At 49.6% G+C, this 14,196-nt stretch overlaps 5 protein-coding genes across 5 annotated transcripts; 2 read left to right on the top strand and 3 right to left on the bottom strand.

The window, feature by feature from the left end:
- Nucleotides 1–494: 494 nt before the first annotated feature.
- Nucleotides 495–2,440, bottom strand: vosA (the record flags this gene model as incomplete). Its single annotated transcript, XM_057290953.1, has 10 exons — nucleotides 495–761; nucleotides 835–981; nucleotides 1,046–1,388; nucleotides 1,441–1,549; nucleotides 1,603–1,649; nucleotides 1,707–1,791; nucleotides 1,848–1,993; nucleotides 2,045–2,177; nucleotides 2,234–2,274; nucleotides 2,394–2,440. The coding sequence occupies 10 exons, from the start codon at nucleotides 2,438–2,440 to the stop codon at nucleotides 495–497; spliced, it is 1,365 nt and encodes a 454-aa protein (XP_057152155.1).
- A 1,848-nt stretch (nucleotides 2,441–4,288) lies between these two features.
- Nucleotides 4,289–4,844, top strand: N7519_004178 (uncharacterized protein; the record flags this gene model as incomplete). Its single annotated transcript, XM_057290954.1, has 2 exons — nucleotides 4,289–4,669; nucleotides 4,704–4,844. 2 exons carry the CDS (start codon nucleotides 4,289–4,291, stop codon nucleotides 4,842–4,844), a joined length of 522 nt encoding a protein of 173 aa, XP_057152156.1.
- A 2,852-nt stretch (nucleotides 4,845–7,696) lies between these two features.
- On the bottom strand, nucleotides 7,697–11,214 carry N7519_004179 (uncharacterized protein; the record flags this gene model as incomplete). The annotated part of the gene is made up of 4 exons (XM_057290955.1): nucleotides 7,697–10,389; nucleotides 10,476–10,523; nucleotides 10,582–10,661; nucleotides 10,733–11,214. 4 exons carry the CDS (start codon nucleotides 11,212–11,214, stop codon nucleotides 7,697–7,699), a joined length of 3,303 nt encoding a protein of 1,100 aa, XP_057152157.1.
- A 670-nt stretch (nucleotides 11,215–11,884) lies between these two features.
- On the top strand, nucleotides 11,885–12,506 carry N7519_004180 (NADH dehydrogenase [ubiquinone] 1 alpha subcomplex subunit 1; the record flags this gene model as incomplete). Its single annotated transcript, XM_057290956.1, has 5 exons — nucleotides 11,885–11,932; nucleotides 11,986–12,078; nucleotides 12,150–12,153; nucleotides 12,234–12,328; nucleotides 12,372–12,506. 5 exons carry the CDS (start codon nucleotides 11,885–11,887, stop codon nucleotides 12,504–12,506), a joined length of 375 nt encoding a protein of 124 aa, XP_057152158.1.
- A 59-nt stretch (nucleotides 12,507–12,565) lies between these two features.
- On the bottom strand, nucleotides 12,566–13,629 carry N7519_004181 (arylamine N-acetyltransferase family protein; the record flags this gene model as incomplete). Its single annotated transcript, XM_057290957.1, has 3 exons — nucleotides 12,566–13,072; nucleotides 13,131–13,176; nucleotides 13,232–13,629. The coding sequence occupies 3 exons, from the start codon at nucleotides 13,627–13,629 to the stop codon at nucleotides 12,566–12,568; spliced, it is 951 nt and encodes a 316-aa protein (XP_057152159.1).
- Nucleotides 13,630–14,196: the final 567 nt, after the last annotated feature.

The raw sequence follows: 14,196 nt of genomic DNA on the forward strand, positions 1-14,196 counted from the left end.
TGAGATGAATGGAGATGAACGAGGAAATGGAGAAGGGAAACTGATAGAGAGGAAAGAAGATGGAAAACAAAAAAAAAGAGAGTAGAGAGTAGAAGAGAAGAGAAGAGAAGTTGGAGAAAGGGAAATCAAGGTAGCAAACATTAGGAAGGTACGTGAAGATATTAAGCCATTGAATTTCCACCTCATACATCGTCAATTAAAAAAGAAAAAGAGAAGAAAAGCAGCACTTGCAATTAGCCAGTGATACTGCTTTCAAAAAAAGGGCCTGTATATACAAGAAGGACTTAAGAATAATCTCACTTTTCTCCCAATCCCATGAAAGAAAGACCTCCCCCTTTTATATCCGCCAGCGCCTATAAAAAAAATGAAACCCTTTAGCCACCCAGTTAAAGCATCAAGCATAAAAAAAAAGAATAGTGAAACACTCCTCCCAGTCTATCGAGACAGAAGAAAAAGAAAAGATAAAAGCCAGAACATCGAGGACGTCAAGCAAATCATTGTGGCGTTCCATTTGGGGAATCGGGGTGATCAAAGGTTGTCGGGCCGGTCACGGAGCCAAATCGATCGCCTTCGTTGACCATTTGAGATGGAAGAATAGGGGTATTCGCCTGAGGAGTTTGGTCGAAATAGGCTCTCGTGGATCCATTGGTTCCTTGGGGATAGTCGCGGCTCCGCTGGAGAGGAGGAAGTATAGTTGAGCTAGGAGGGTATCCGGAACGGGCATATCCCTGAGCCATCATGGCTCCAGTCGAATCCGGGGTCTGTCTCGGTTCCAAAATCCTTAGCTAGGTGTTCTATTCCACACTCTCACTGGTTCGCAGAGGGGTGTCGTACAGGAGTGCCAGGCTGGTTCATCGCCATCAGTTGTCCCACAGCGGCCTGCTGCTGCTGGCTGGATCGGCTTTGACCGGTAGGATTGGGGATCTGGGACATGGGAGCTGATGCTTGCATGCCTGCTGACGCTTGCATGCCAGGGTACATCTATCCACCGAGGTCAGCTCAAAGAGCTCCCAAAATCTGCAAATCGGGGGTTAGGAGTACGAACCGCCGTGTAATCAGGCACCACCTGTCCTGTGTTATAAGTCTGCATGGCGGCTGGCGTTTGATAGGCTGCTGGCTGACCAGCGTACATAGCAGCTGTTGGCTGGCCATATGGATCCATTTGACGGGCCATTCGACCATCCACATCATAGAGGCCTTGCTGTCTGCCATAGTCGATCGAAGTACGATGACGCTTGACCGGCGGCTGCTGACCGTAGTACCCATAATCTCGGGCCGCCGGCGGATAGCCTCCATAGCTAGATGATGGAGGGATCTGCACCGGCTGACGTTCCGGAGATCGAGTGGGGACTGGTTGATGGAACTCGTCTGGTCGTGTCGATCGTTTCCTGCGGCTGTTAACTACACGCCTTCACATTCCCATGGGTTCATAGCACTTACAACATGGTCCGAGGTTCCTTTCGAATGCGCAATTTCACACCTTGATCCGCAAATGATCGGGAAAGGTGGGTTGACTCCATCATTCCGGGGAAGCTCTTAGGAGGGGAGACTGCAAGCTTGTCAGAACTCAACTGTGCCAGCTCTCTTCACGCAGATTCATACCTGTGAACCGCTCTGAGATAACAGTCTTCAAATAGGAGACACGGTCCCTGTTGACTCTTTGTTAGCTATTGAAGCTGGGCTAGGCTCCCGACCGTGCTACTCACTTTCGCATCTCGAACAAGGTAAACTTCAGGCGGAACTCGCCCTCAATCTTCACAGAGAGATCTCCAAAGACGAAAAATCCTCCATCTACAAAAACCTGTCAGTGAACAAGGCCCGCGACTCCAAGACCAGCCAGAACTAACCGCTGTTGTCCACGTCCTTCAACCGGTGAAGGGACGAAACTAGGGTTCCTGCTAACGCAGTTGACGGTGCGACGGGCACAGGACGCTCTTCTGTTGCATCGTACAGACTGCAGCACATGAAATAGTAAGGGCTTTGCAGGTAATGTCTGCGCCAAAGTCAGCTACCCGCGCAAAGCCTCAGTGAAATGCACACTTACTGTGCGAGGTAGGTGCCCTCCTCCCGCACCCGGAGCTGGACGATCGGGGGCGGATCGATAGGTTTGCGCTCTGTAGGCGCCATTAGATCCGGTTCCTTTTCTGTCAGTTCCGCGCCTCCCCGCTTCACGGGGACTAGCTAGGAACAAGACAAAGAGAGAGAGAGAGGAGAGCAAGAAGCTTCCACGTACCTTTTTCCTTGCCCCCCCGCCACGCGGGCCCTATTGGGCTGCTGGCGAATGATCAAGTCAAAGTCAGAACTGGTGTTGTTCAACATTGTCAGTGGGATTCCCTGGACGACCGCGTAAGAGTTGCGACCCTGTCAAAGTAGACACGGGAAGAACGACTCACCCCTGAGCTTCGCGCGAGAGAGAGGCGTCGGAGAATGTCGCACTCATCAAGACGAGTCACAGACAAACAAGGAAAGGTGGAGAGAGCCCCCAAAATCTGAGGTTGCTTTGACAGGTAGTGAACCAGCAGATACGAAGAGTCGATCCTCGGGAATACAAGAGACCAGTTTCAAGTGATCTGTGGTTTACAAAGTAAAGTGGAAAATGAAAAGAAGGAACGGGTCTTTGGACCGAAAGAAATCCAGTGGTCAGAGAAGATAAGGACAGGCAGGGAAAAGAACCCTGGACGAGTCACGATGTCGTGAGGGGTGGCAGCTGTAGTGGGGTAATGAGTTTTTTTCTTTTTCTTTTTTTCTGTTTCCTCAAAGTCGAACCATGGAAAGAGAAGGACAAATGAAGGACGAAGCTGTAGAGATAGAGAGAGTGAGAGATGGATGTGTCGAACGTGACGAAAACGGAGTGGTGTCGTCAGTTTGCAAGCGGAAAGAGCCAACCGAGCACGGTTCCAGACAAAAACCTTAAGCGGCTCTCTCTTGAATAACGGCGCCCCGATAGTAGATATTCCGAGATTGGAATCTAAATGAATTTATCAATAAACTGGGGGGGGAAAGGGAAAAAAAAAAGATTCAAATTCAGAAAAAAAAAATTCAGAAAATCAATTGGATCACAGGCTTCCAAATCTCTCAGTCATGAACAAATCAGAGTCCAGAATCCCACAAAAGAAAAAGCAAAAAGAAAAATAGAAGGGGGAAAAAAAATTTCGACTAACCCAATGAATTATCCAGGATTATAATCAAAAAAAAAAAATAAAAAGCAGTCAAAAAAATAGGGAGATCCGAAAAAAAAAGAGATCCTCGAATTGTCTACCACAGTAGCAATCTCTTCAAAAACGAGAGCAGCTGAGGTGGATAAAGACCAAGTGTAACCCGTGGACTTTGCCTTGGAAAAAGAGACCAAAAAGGGAAAAAAAGGGAAAAAAAAATAGGAATTAAAACCGTAGACGGAAAGAAAAGTGGAATAGGTTCAGCTACCCACGGTTGAGGGGGCGAATGGCGATCCGGATGCGCAGTAAACTTCTGGCTCACTTCTCTTTCTCGTTGGTCCGAAAGGAAGAAACGGCGAACCGCTAGTCCGTTAGTCCGCGTCTGTTTCTTTATGATCATATAAAAAAGAAACCCACAAGGGTTGGCGCCGGCTATGCAGGTGATCAGACCCGGTTTTCTTGTCGTGCCGTAATGGGTGTTTAAACGCCAGGTGGACTCGGGCCCTGGTCCGGCGTCTAAGCATTCCAGTCAAAAGTGGGGATATGCACGATCAAGCCGCATCGCCTATGTCTGGGGATTGTGCCTGTGTCTCCACACTCGATCTCAATCCTGGAATGATTAGCTTGGATGTTCAAACAGCAAGGAATCCCTTTTTTTTTTTGGGAAGTTCAAAGAGGACTTCCCAACAAGCGCGGATATCGCTGCCGCTTGTCAAAGGTTTCCAACCATGGTTGGCTAACTTCCTTATGTCATCCCGAACCAAAGAATGCCTTCAGGCCCTAGGACTCCCACATTCGCTTGGGCACCTCCCCCTAAATCCCCCTAAACAAACAAAAAATAATTGAAGTGACAATACCTTTTTCTTGCGAATGATTCTTCCTGTGATAAATCCAGTATTCGAATATCGTGAATTCTTCGATCGCAGGCTTGAGCTTGCGTGTGCCACTTGAAGACGCGAATGTCGGAGCTCGAGGTGAAAGCACTCAACACGCATTCGAAAGAGGTCCGGTACAGTCACAGACAAGATGATCGAGAAAGATGATGCCCACAGATACAATCGCGTGCAGTGGCACGTAAAGCCCGAGAGCGCTGGTCGAGCACCTTATTCCGATCCGAGACGACGAAACCATACATGCCGGGTCATGATGCGACGGGAAGCGAGAGAGGAGAGAAGGAGTTGAGGAGAATCAAGGAGGAAAACCCACAACGCAGTGCAGGAGACTGGGACAAGGAGTTTAAGGGGGAAATGCAACGAACAACGCACCACTGCACCAAGGGCTTTCCTCGTGACGCGTCACATTTCCTGAGAGACATGCAGGCCCAAGATCGCATGCAAGCTACTGTATATCGACTGCAGTTGGGGACCAGTGTGGACGCTGGTTGGTTGCACCGACCGGAAATCCCTCGATCAAGCTATAGAGCCGGTCATGCATCAGCCAACGAAAAGAAAGAACACATCAATACCGGAGACTGGTTTGGGGCAGTCCTGCAGCTCGCAGATCGGGAGTTTGTGGTAACAAAAAAAAAGATAAACCGGTACTTTCTAGTATGGACTACGGGGGCTGGTTTCCGCCACACTCGTTGGCCCTCGATTTGCGGCTGAGAATGTGTACTTTTTTCCCCTCCAGTTCAATCACCTTCCAGATGGGTATGGCTGCATCTGCTGTGCAGAGGTGGATCCATCCTAAGGCATTAGTTGCTGTGTCCTGCCGAGAAACTTGCATCCCACATTGTCTGGGCTTGGGAGATCGCTCGTCCTCTTCGTTTATCAGGTCCTTTTCTTGGCAGGATTAACCAGAATAAAAAGACATCGCAAACCCTAACTTGCATGCAGATATTCTGGGGTCAGGGTCGAGATGGCATCACAGCGATGATCATCGCCCGCCAATGTGATACGGAGGGCTGCAGGTGCAGTTGGCTATGACAAGCATTCTTGTCACAGTTCACCTATCTCCACATCATGGGAGCTTTGATACCAGCGATCATATGCAAGGGTGAGGACAGCAGGAATCGATTTCAATCATTTCAATCAGAAAGCGCCGATCAGCCTGACAAAAGTCCGGCCCCAATATTTGATCATGCAGCCAGAGTCATATCGGTATTGGCAAGTCCATCCCTGGAGCAGATGGGACCCGCTGTGGGGTTTCCTGACGCCAGTGCTCAGCTCCCAGAGAATAGCGTCTGCGATTCGCGATAAGTATAAGCTGACAAAAATGGGAGGTCGAATGAGGAGGAAGAGAGAGAAAAAAGTAAAATGAGGGGTTCGAAAGCGGGAAGACATATTCAGGGTGTGGGCATTGTTTGGTCTCGCTAGGCCTGAACTGCGGTTCTTGTCCATTGCATTGTGCCCGAGCGACAAGTTCCTGGGAATGCAGTTGATAGGCCCGAAAAAAACTCCAAAGCCCTAGATGCACATCATTATGCGACAAGCAAGCCCCAGCGCTGGGAGCACGACCTGTCACTTTCTTTTGACTTCCGGGATTCGGGTCCGGCGCCAGGACAGAAGTCCTAAGTCTGATCTTGGTCATGGCGGGGAAAGCCGCCATTTCCTCTGTTGGAGGGTCATGATTTGGCTGTGAAAACTATCATGACTCGTCCAGACGCAGGATGGAATAATTGGGCGGAAGGTGAATGTGATACTGGTGCTAACAAGTAGGGACAAGAAGAAAGAAAAGAAGAAAAGAAAGTTCGAGTGCGAAAAACGAAAAATTAAAAGTGACCGCCAAAAAGGAAGCGAATTTTGCGAATTTTTTTCCCAATTTAAAAGTACAACGCACACCCTGGCCAAAATCCACTGCGGCCCCGATTGGAAAAACCGGGAACTTGTTAGTGTCGGGGATGTTCTACTGACTACAGTAATAAGAGGACCAAAACAAACTGAAAAGAGACCCGTGGAGAACCCAAAAAGGCCAAGTAGTCGAACGAACCCGTGTTCGGCACTTCAACGCACGAAGTGGCCGAGGGAAAAGGAAGAAGGGGGGCGATGGAGCACTATGGAGTTCTGAACACGGTACTGGACGGGGCGGGATAGGGAAATTTTTAGACTCAGACCGGTGAAGTGAATTATTATACGGAGTACCTCGAACAACCATAAAAATCAAGGGCGCATATATGACAGCGGCATCTCCATTAAGAACCAGTGGTTAGGAGCTGCTAAGTGGGCGTGTGTTTATGCTTAAATGTTGGCCTGTGATGGTTCCATGGTGGTTTGGGGCCCGTTCCATGGTTGTGTTTCCTGACAGCTGCCCAGGTGTCCGTGTTGGCGCCATGCCGATCTTTTGTCGATCGGTGCTTTGTCGGGACTATACATTGCTTACTATATTATTGTTATAACGAGAGGTATGATCTCGTATCCTTCTGATCTATATGTTCCTTAAAAATGACAGTTGGTATCACCTGTGCTCCGTATTGGTAAGCTGATCCCACCGTCCCCCGGCTGAGTATCCCAATGCAAATCTCACCTTCCTAAAAGGGTTGGCCTGAAATCCTCCCGTTGTGGGATACTCAATAGACTCAGGCATAATTGTGATTTTCATGACTATTGCTCGATGTTTCTGTCTATTTCTGTCGTCTAAAACTATTGTCATTCTAGTACTGCAAGGATTATACGGAGTAGTTCGCGCAGTATGGCCCCCCCAGTCGAACACATCAGATAGCCGCTGATCAGCCACAGCTATCAAGATCAAGGATTACAAGAATAGTCGGCTGCTTATGCGGCATTGCCAAGTCTCTTTATTAATATATTTAGTGCGGAGTAGTCTGTTTACTAGTATGTTGAATAGTCTTCGTCTCTCCCCTTTCTCATTTTATAGCTATGTACCTAAATGGCCGAAGAAGGCGGGAAGTTGTGGATGGTACACTTTTCTATGTAACCAGGGACGTTGTGTTCCTCGTATACAGGGAAGTGCTGCGAATATGATTGGCTATTATGTCTAGACTTTTTAATTTAATCTTCTTTCTCCAGTTTCGGCACTTTACCTAACAGGTCTCTCCCATTTTGACGTTTACCAGCATGTCCTGCGCGACATGACACTTATTCTTTGATATATCACATGCAAGGCACAGATCTATTCCATATGGACACTAGAGAAAAGAGCTACCCAGTAATTGGTACATTGACATAAGATATGCTAATCACACACTGTACTCATTCGTCGCAACTAGATAGAAAGAGAAAAGAAACACCCAAGCAAAAAAGTAAACTCCAGACACCCCCATCCCTGCTCCGTGCTGGATGAAATCCCTGAAAAGGCGACTAGTAGTAAATGAATGAAAGGGGATTGACGAGTGTCGCACGACACCCCTATCGCCCCTGCATGCCCACTTAGCGTAACGTACGTAGCCTTCGAACGAGAAAAGAAATGGAGAAAGGATATTAAATCAAACGGTGGGACAATGCAGTTCCCGGGGACACGTGAAAAAAAAGAGAAGGGAGAAATAAAGGAATCAGAAAATTTCGTTAAAACAAACGCCCTGTCCACATGCGTAACTTGCTTTGCAGGCAAAAAGGAACCTCCTCGAATCATGAGCTTCAAGATTATCATGTCTGCATCACGACATCCCCATCCACTTCGTACTCGGCGTCAATGTCGGCATCCGCATCCGCGTCTGCATCCGCGTCTGAATCTGCGTCGGTGCCATTGGTATTGGCCACAGCCTTTTGGTCCTCGCCTTTGGCTGGTGACTTGGAAGCAGATCCTGGCTCAGCAGGGATCATAACGTGAACTTTCTCGACCAAAGCCTTCCGGCTGACTGATCGCGGTGTCTTGGGGTTATCGTTGGATCGACGGGAGACCGCTGTTCCAGGTGACCGTGAGATGGAGTTGGTCTTTTTCTCGGGGGTCTTGGGTGCCTCCGTGTCCTTGTCCTCGGACGGCTCTGAATCGGCAGCAGCAATGCCATTGGTCTTGACAGGCTCCTTGGGAGCAGCATCTCCATTAACATGCTCCGGTTCTTTTTCGCTCACATCTGCAGTTTCCTTAAGATCAGGAGCCAGATTTTCGGCATCCCCATCAACGACGGCTTCTTCCTCAGCAACTTCAGTCTTCTCCGGTTCAACGCCATTGGCCTGGCTAGGTGTTGCTTCAGCTGCGGGCGAGTCCGTAAGGATAGATCTTCTCCCGCGACGAACGCTGCCTCCGGGGGTGACCGTTGCCAACCCGGAGGGTCGTCGAGGTGTGTTGCGGCCGTTATTACGAGCGGCCGTAGGTGTCGTTGACATGCTATTCAGTTTGGTGCTACCAGATGGGCGACCAGGTCTGCGTTTGGGGGGTGCTGCGGGAGGCACAGGAGGCCAAAGTTCGAACCGGGAGGGTGGGATTCCAGCAGCAGGGTTGGGGATTGCGGATGTTTCAGAGTTGCTCACTGTATGATGGCTGGAGCCATTAGGCCGCAGAGCCAATGTGGAAGGCGGTCCAGCGGAGTCTGCGAGAGTGTCTCCATTCGACGCATTCGGCATTCGGCCATTGCCCTCATAGTTGGTCGCTCTTGCCTCGGTCTCCTCTTCATCTTCATCTGGGTCCTCTCGAGGGGCGACGGTATGTATAGGAGCACGATCGAAATGAGACTGGTTACTACGACCCATAATGTAAGGTGTCCAGAGCAGCGCATCTGGATTGAGCTGAACGTAGCCCTTGCTTTCCCAGCCACTGATGACCTCGTTGTAATATTTGTGATCGAGACGGATGGCGTACGTCTTGGTGATGGGATCCCGCACAAGAGCTCGGAGTCCTTCAAGGGCAGATACAATGTCATCTGCCGTCATTCCGGTGCGATCAGACAGATCCGCAATGCTGATAGGTGTCTTCAAATCGCGAAGTTGGTATGATAAAATCAATCGCCAGTAGTTCCGGTACGACACTAGACCCATGTCGGAGAGCGGCTTCTCGGGCGATCCATTCTTGCCTTCGATGCGGGTAAGGAGGTATGAGAAGTCGATGAGGAGGTTTCCGTAGCCTTTGCGTTGATGGATTGGTAGAGTAAGAATGCAGGAAACGTTGTTCGCTGAGCTTGGACGTTTTTCTTTACTGAAGTAGCCAACGAAATGACAGCCCAGATCGTCAAACTCAGTCATGACATAGAATAAGAATGGTTCAACGTCGTAGTACAGAGTCTTGGAGCCTAGGAAAAGTTTTGCGAGAAGGCAAAGATTTTGACAGTACACCGGGTTCTTGCGCCCATCAACTTCGAAGATTGAGATTGATCGATCTCGGTAGATCTCGTCACCGGGGGGATGCTTTGCAGGGCACTTAAGTTTATGGCGCCAGGCGACGAAGTCCGAGTTCATGTACTTGAGACAGAACTCGCAAATGTACAGAACACGGTTGCGGCTGTATTCTTCCGGGTAGGGCGCTGCATACCAGGTTTCGATCTCGTAGCCACCGAAGTTGATGGATTTGATCTTTGAAGGAGGGCCAGAAACCTTTTGTGATGAATGCACAGTGGTTTCGCCATTGAGTTCTGCTTCCTTCACTTTCTGTTGCCATTCATCTTCGGCTTTTAGACGTGCCTGTTCGAAGCGGTCGCGATCGAATTGTGTAGGGAGTGTTCTGGATGTATCTTGGTCGACTTCGGACAGAATGCCTCCATATGGTTTTGATTTGGCGTCGTCGGTCTCACGGTCGAACAAAGTCATGGAGTTGTAGGATATGGGGGGGAGGGGAACGAAATGTGCCTGGGGTTCTGGGGCCACAGGCGGCGGCTTTGGTGCTTTCTTCTTCTTGCGTTGCGATCGGATTTGAGAGCCAGTTATTTTAGACATTTTTGCCTCTTCCAGCCGGAACCCAATAATCAATTTCCCGTACTGCCTAGCTACCACGCGGCAGTGCTCTCGGTCCACTGCGCGAGTGCGTCGCACGCGGACAGAACGTGTCCGAGCAGGAGAGTGGACATCGCCATCAGCAGTGACATCCCCGCCCTCCAAGGCCGCATCATTCAAAATGGGGCGATCGGAGCGGAAAGATGTTTGTCGAAGTCTTTTGCGAAGCACCGGTGTGTGTTCTTCGGCCTCGATTGACGAGGCCTTTCGCTTGCGTAGCGACCGCGAGCTATTGAGCATCTCGTCGTCAACGCCTGTGTTAAAGATAGAATGGAATCCCTCGTCGTGTGTGCCAGCGTGCGCAGGTAGAAGCTCTTTGGGAAGGGCCCGGGCTCCGAGTCCGGTTTCTGTTGCTGAATTTGTTATCGTGTCGGGCTCTAGATTGTTATGAACACAGCTGGGGCATCTCCATGGGCCTGGGGTGTTGCGATGTTAGAGCGCGTAATGCATTAAAGAGGTGAGGAGTGATAAAGTAGCAGTCAATGACCATGTGTTTGCGTACCTTCCGTTTCATCAAATGCGTCTTGTTCGCGAGCGCATTGCCGATGAGCTGTTGGGGTATCGAGTCAGCGATGGTCTAGCATAATCGGGGTAAAAGGCAAACGGACAGTGATCACCACACACAACACAAGTGAGCCATTCCTCAAAATCTTCGCTTGGGTCGTGTTCCTCGTCTTGACTGCAAACCCTGTTTGTCCGTTGTTAGCACCTAAACTTCCTCATTCTGCGCCAAGTGCTGCATCGAGCCCTTCCACTTACAAGCAATTTGAGCTACTACGAATATCAGTCTCGACATCCTCGCGCTCATTGCTCTCAGCTTCCCAGTCTTCGGCTTCTGACTCGTGGTCACTTGATTCGGGTTCTGAAGCGTCACGGGCATTTGCCTCAAACCCGGGATCGGCATCCGCGTCGGCTGTCTCAGACTCCGCATAGTCTTCTTCAGAACCCGCGTCATCGTCAGGTAGCTTAACAGCTCCAACTGGTTCGGCCTCGTCATTGTCATCATCATCTTCGCCGTTCAACCCATTGACGCTTGGGTTGTTTCCATCCACAGCTTCCTCCGGGCCATCCTCATCAACTTCTCCAGTGTATGCTCGGTGAACTGCATCTTGAAGCCGTTGATCCATTTCATACAAGTCGGTTTCTTCTTCGCCCTCCGCATCTAGGTCGCTATCCGTTGGGTCCACAGGCGGGTCGAGTTTGCCCGATTCATCGTTTGCTGGCGGCGCCGTCGCCGCCATAGTGAAAGTTACCGCCACCGCCAGGTTGAGCACAGCAGTGCTTGTTGTACACGCTCAGGTTGACTGAGGTATCTTTTTCCGTGAAAGAAAGCTTAAACCGATCCGGTTACAGAAGCACCCCGCTGACGTCGGCGCTGATCCGGGAGCGCATCTGGATCAAAAGCGGGTTCGAGGCTAGTTGGAGTGGCACCGAAGATATTTACGAACACAAGTATTGGTCGATATTGACGCTCAAAGTCTCCAGGCGCAAAGTGGGAGCTAAACAAACAAGAGGTGTCAGTCCGCCGCTGGAGTGGCTAGGCATCGCAAGCGCGTCGCAAAACAGAGGAAACTCACCCCAAGAGAAACCAGTGCAATCTTTGATTCAAAAGCGTACCAGACGCGTCGACAGACAGTCCATACACCGGGGCCTGTCTCTTTTACAATCGAATGCGATCTGCAGCGGCCTTCACGCCCCTGTCCTGTGAGTGTCGTTGCAGCGCGCTGAGTCATCATACGCTAAACCACTTTTGGTGGAGGAGACCTCAAGCCCGTCGCTGTAGGAAGAGACACTCCCCTCCACACTATCCGCGACCTATCTCCTCCCCTCAGTCCGCAAGAGGCTTGACGGCTCTTGATTCTACTTTAACACCTTTTTCTGATCGTCTACATACCCATACAACCGCACGCCATGGGTGTCCCTTTTGAGGCCCTGCTTCCCTATGGGATTATCATCACCGTACGTGCCATTGGTCAATGCCTTCGATGACTTTAGCTCACCAATTGCTACAGATGTTTGGTGTGTCTGGCTACGGTCTTCACTACGTCAAGCGCTTTGCCAACGATGGCAAGAAGGCGCGCTGGAACCGCGACCTGTGGGATAGAGTAAGTTGGTTTCCATCCTTGTCGGCTGCGGTCGGAACTTGCATAAGGCACATTGGCTAACAATTTCACAGCAAAGTGAGTGCTTGCTAGCTTATTGGCGGGCCAAAAAGCGCCTGAGAAGAATTATACATGAGACTAACCACAACCAACCATAGTGATGGAGAGAGATCAGCGCATCACAGGCTCATTCCGAGGGCAGTCCAGCAACCACCAAGCGCCCACCGGATTCGATGTCAGCAACCCATGGAAGGTACGAATAACAGATTCTGTGTTCCTTGGATTCCAGGCCCCAGGCAGAAACGCTGACCCGAGGCATAGATCGAGAACCGGATCTACTAGTTTCAAAAATTGCAACCTCTTTTCCTTTACGTTCAATGTCTGCGCCTTCGTTACTCCGTGATCATACATATCCACTGCAATTTCTCTAGAAACGTTGTACCATATCAATTATTCTCTCGGGTTTCCTTAGTAGTCCGCTCCGTCATGTCTACTTGATCTCCGAGGTCATTCCCCGAATTCCTTGGATCTCAGACTCACGAAGGTGCATATCGAAATACTTGGCCAGTGCCTTGACGCGGTCCTCTTCGGTCTCCAGCACTTGCAAGATCTCCGTTTGCCCGCGCAATCTCTCCTTGACTTCTTTACCCGACATAACGCACTGGCCAATGATTTCTGTGCCACTTTGGTTCAAAATCATCCGGATGCAGACAAACACCTGGGTAAACCAGCTGGTTCGGCTCTGGCTGACGGAGAAGTTCATGACACCGAAATCCTGGGGTAGGAACTCCACGTCGGAAAAGCAGATCTGATCCAGCCACTTGCTCTCGGGGTTGTATCTTGTTTGGTAGATCCAGATCTTTTGATTTGGGTCTGTGAACTCGGCAATGCTTTCTCTGACAATCCGCATCTCGGATGGCGCGATAGCCGTAGCAGTAGCACCCTCTTGAAGTAATAATGGAGCAGTGGCACAATTGTTTCCAAAGCCGACATCAACCTGTCCATATCCGTCAGTATGGTTCATGCGGTAGCTGCAGTCGATCTTCATGCCGTACCATGTACTTCATTCCGTCAATTACCACAATCAGAATCATATGTCCACTTTGGCAGATCAATGTCAGCTCCGCTCGGAATGCTAAACTGTCGGAGCACTTACAAGGACAAATATAATCCATTATCCACTCCCTTCGACGCAGCATGACTGACTCGACCTCCAGTGGCGTAAACTAGGTACCCCAGGGACCGCAAGACGATAAAGAAGATCCCCGTGTTCTCCATGCAGTACCCATCTAGCCGCCGCTCCACCATCTTCTCAAAGAGATTCTGCGGGTTCAGAGAGATAGTATGATGTTGCGAGTAATGCAGCGCCGAGTTGCCCCATGGAATGGCAGTGAGATGTCGCCTTTGGAGTTCAGACAGCGCAGAAAGTGCGTCATTCTCGATATGCTGGCGGAGATGCTGAAGATTGTTCTCGGATTGAGCGGAGTTGGAGTACCCGATACGGTTCAAGTATAACTCCAGTTGTTGATCGGTATAGGTGGGTTTTTGCGCCATTGTCAGGGTTCGTTGTTGTTTTGGTTGTGTTTGGATGAATGAATTGTCTTTCTTCCACTACGACGATCGAGGATCGGAATTATTCCATTCTCTCTATGTGATTGTCATTCTGATGACCAATATTGGGCTCCCCACATTTTTCCGCACATCCAAGGTTGTCTCCGCGACGGCACTTTATAGTGCTCGGCTATACTAGAGAATACCTGTGGTCTACACACAATTCAGCTGTTATAGACAGAGACTTGGAATGTTGGTTGAAAATGCATATACATATAGTCATAGTCTACAGCTTAGAAGGCGCCCATTTTCCCCTATCTGTAGCACTAGTCATACTACATTGGATCTATAATGAAACTCAGTAACCTTGGAAATGCGTCACAAATGATGCCCCCGCTTTAAACTGGTGGGGGTAAATAGGTCCAGTAGAAGATCGGCAATGGAAGACACGAGTCCCGGTAGTTGCAGTAGTAGTATATATACTACTAACGAGCAATATTGGATCTATCTTTGCTTTGGTGTTTAAGAATATATCGTCCTAATAATCTCTTTATACCCCACGTTTCCTGC

This window comes from Penicillium mononematosum (genome assembly GCF_028829835.1).
Source record: "Penicillium mononematosum strain IBT 11891 chromosome Unknown utg000002l:1.0-8112719.0:1.0-8118358.0, whole genome shotgun sequence".
Lineage (NCBI taxonomy): Eukaryota > Fungi > Ascomycota > Eurotiomycetes > Eurotiales > Aspergillaceae > Penicillium > Penicillium mononematosum.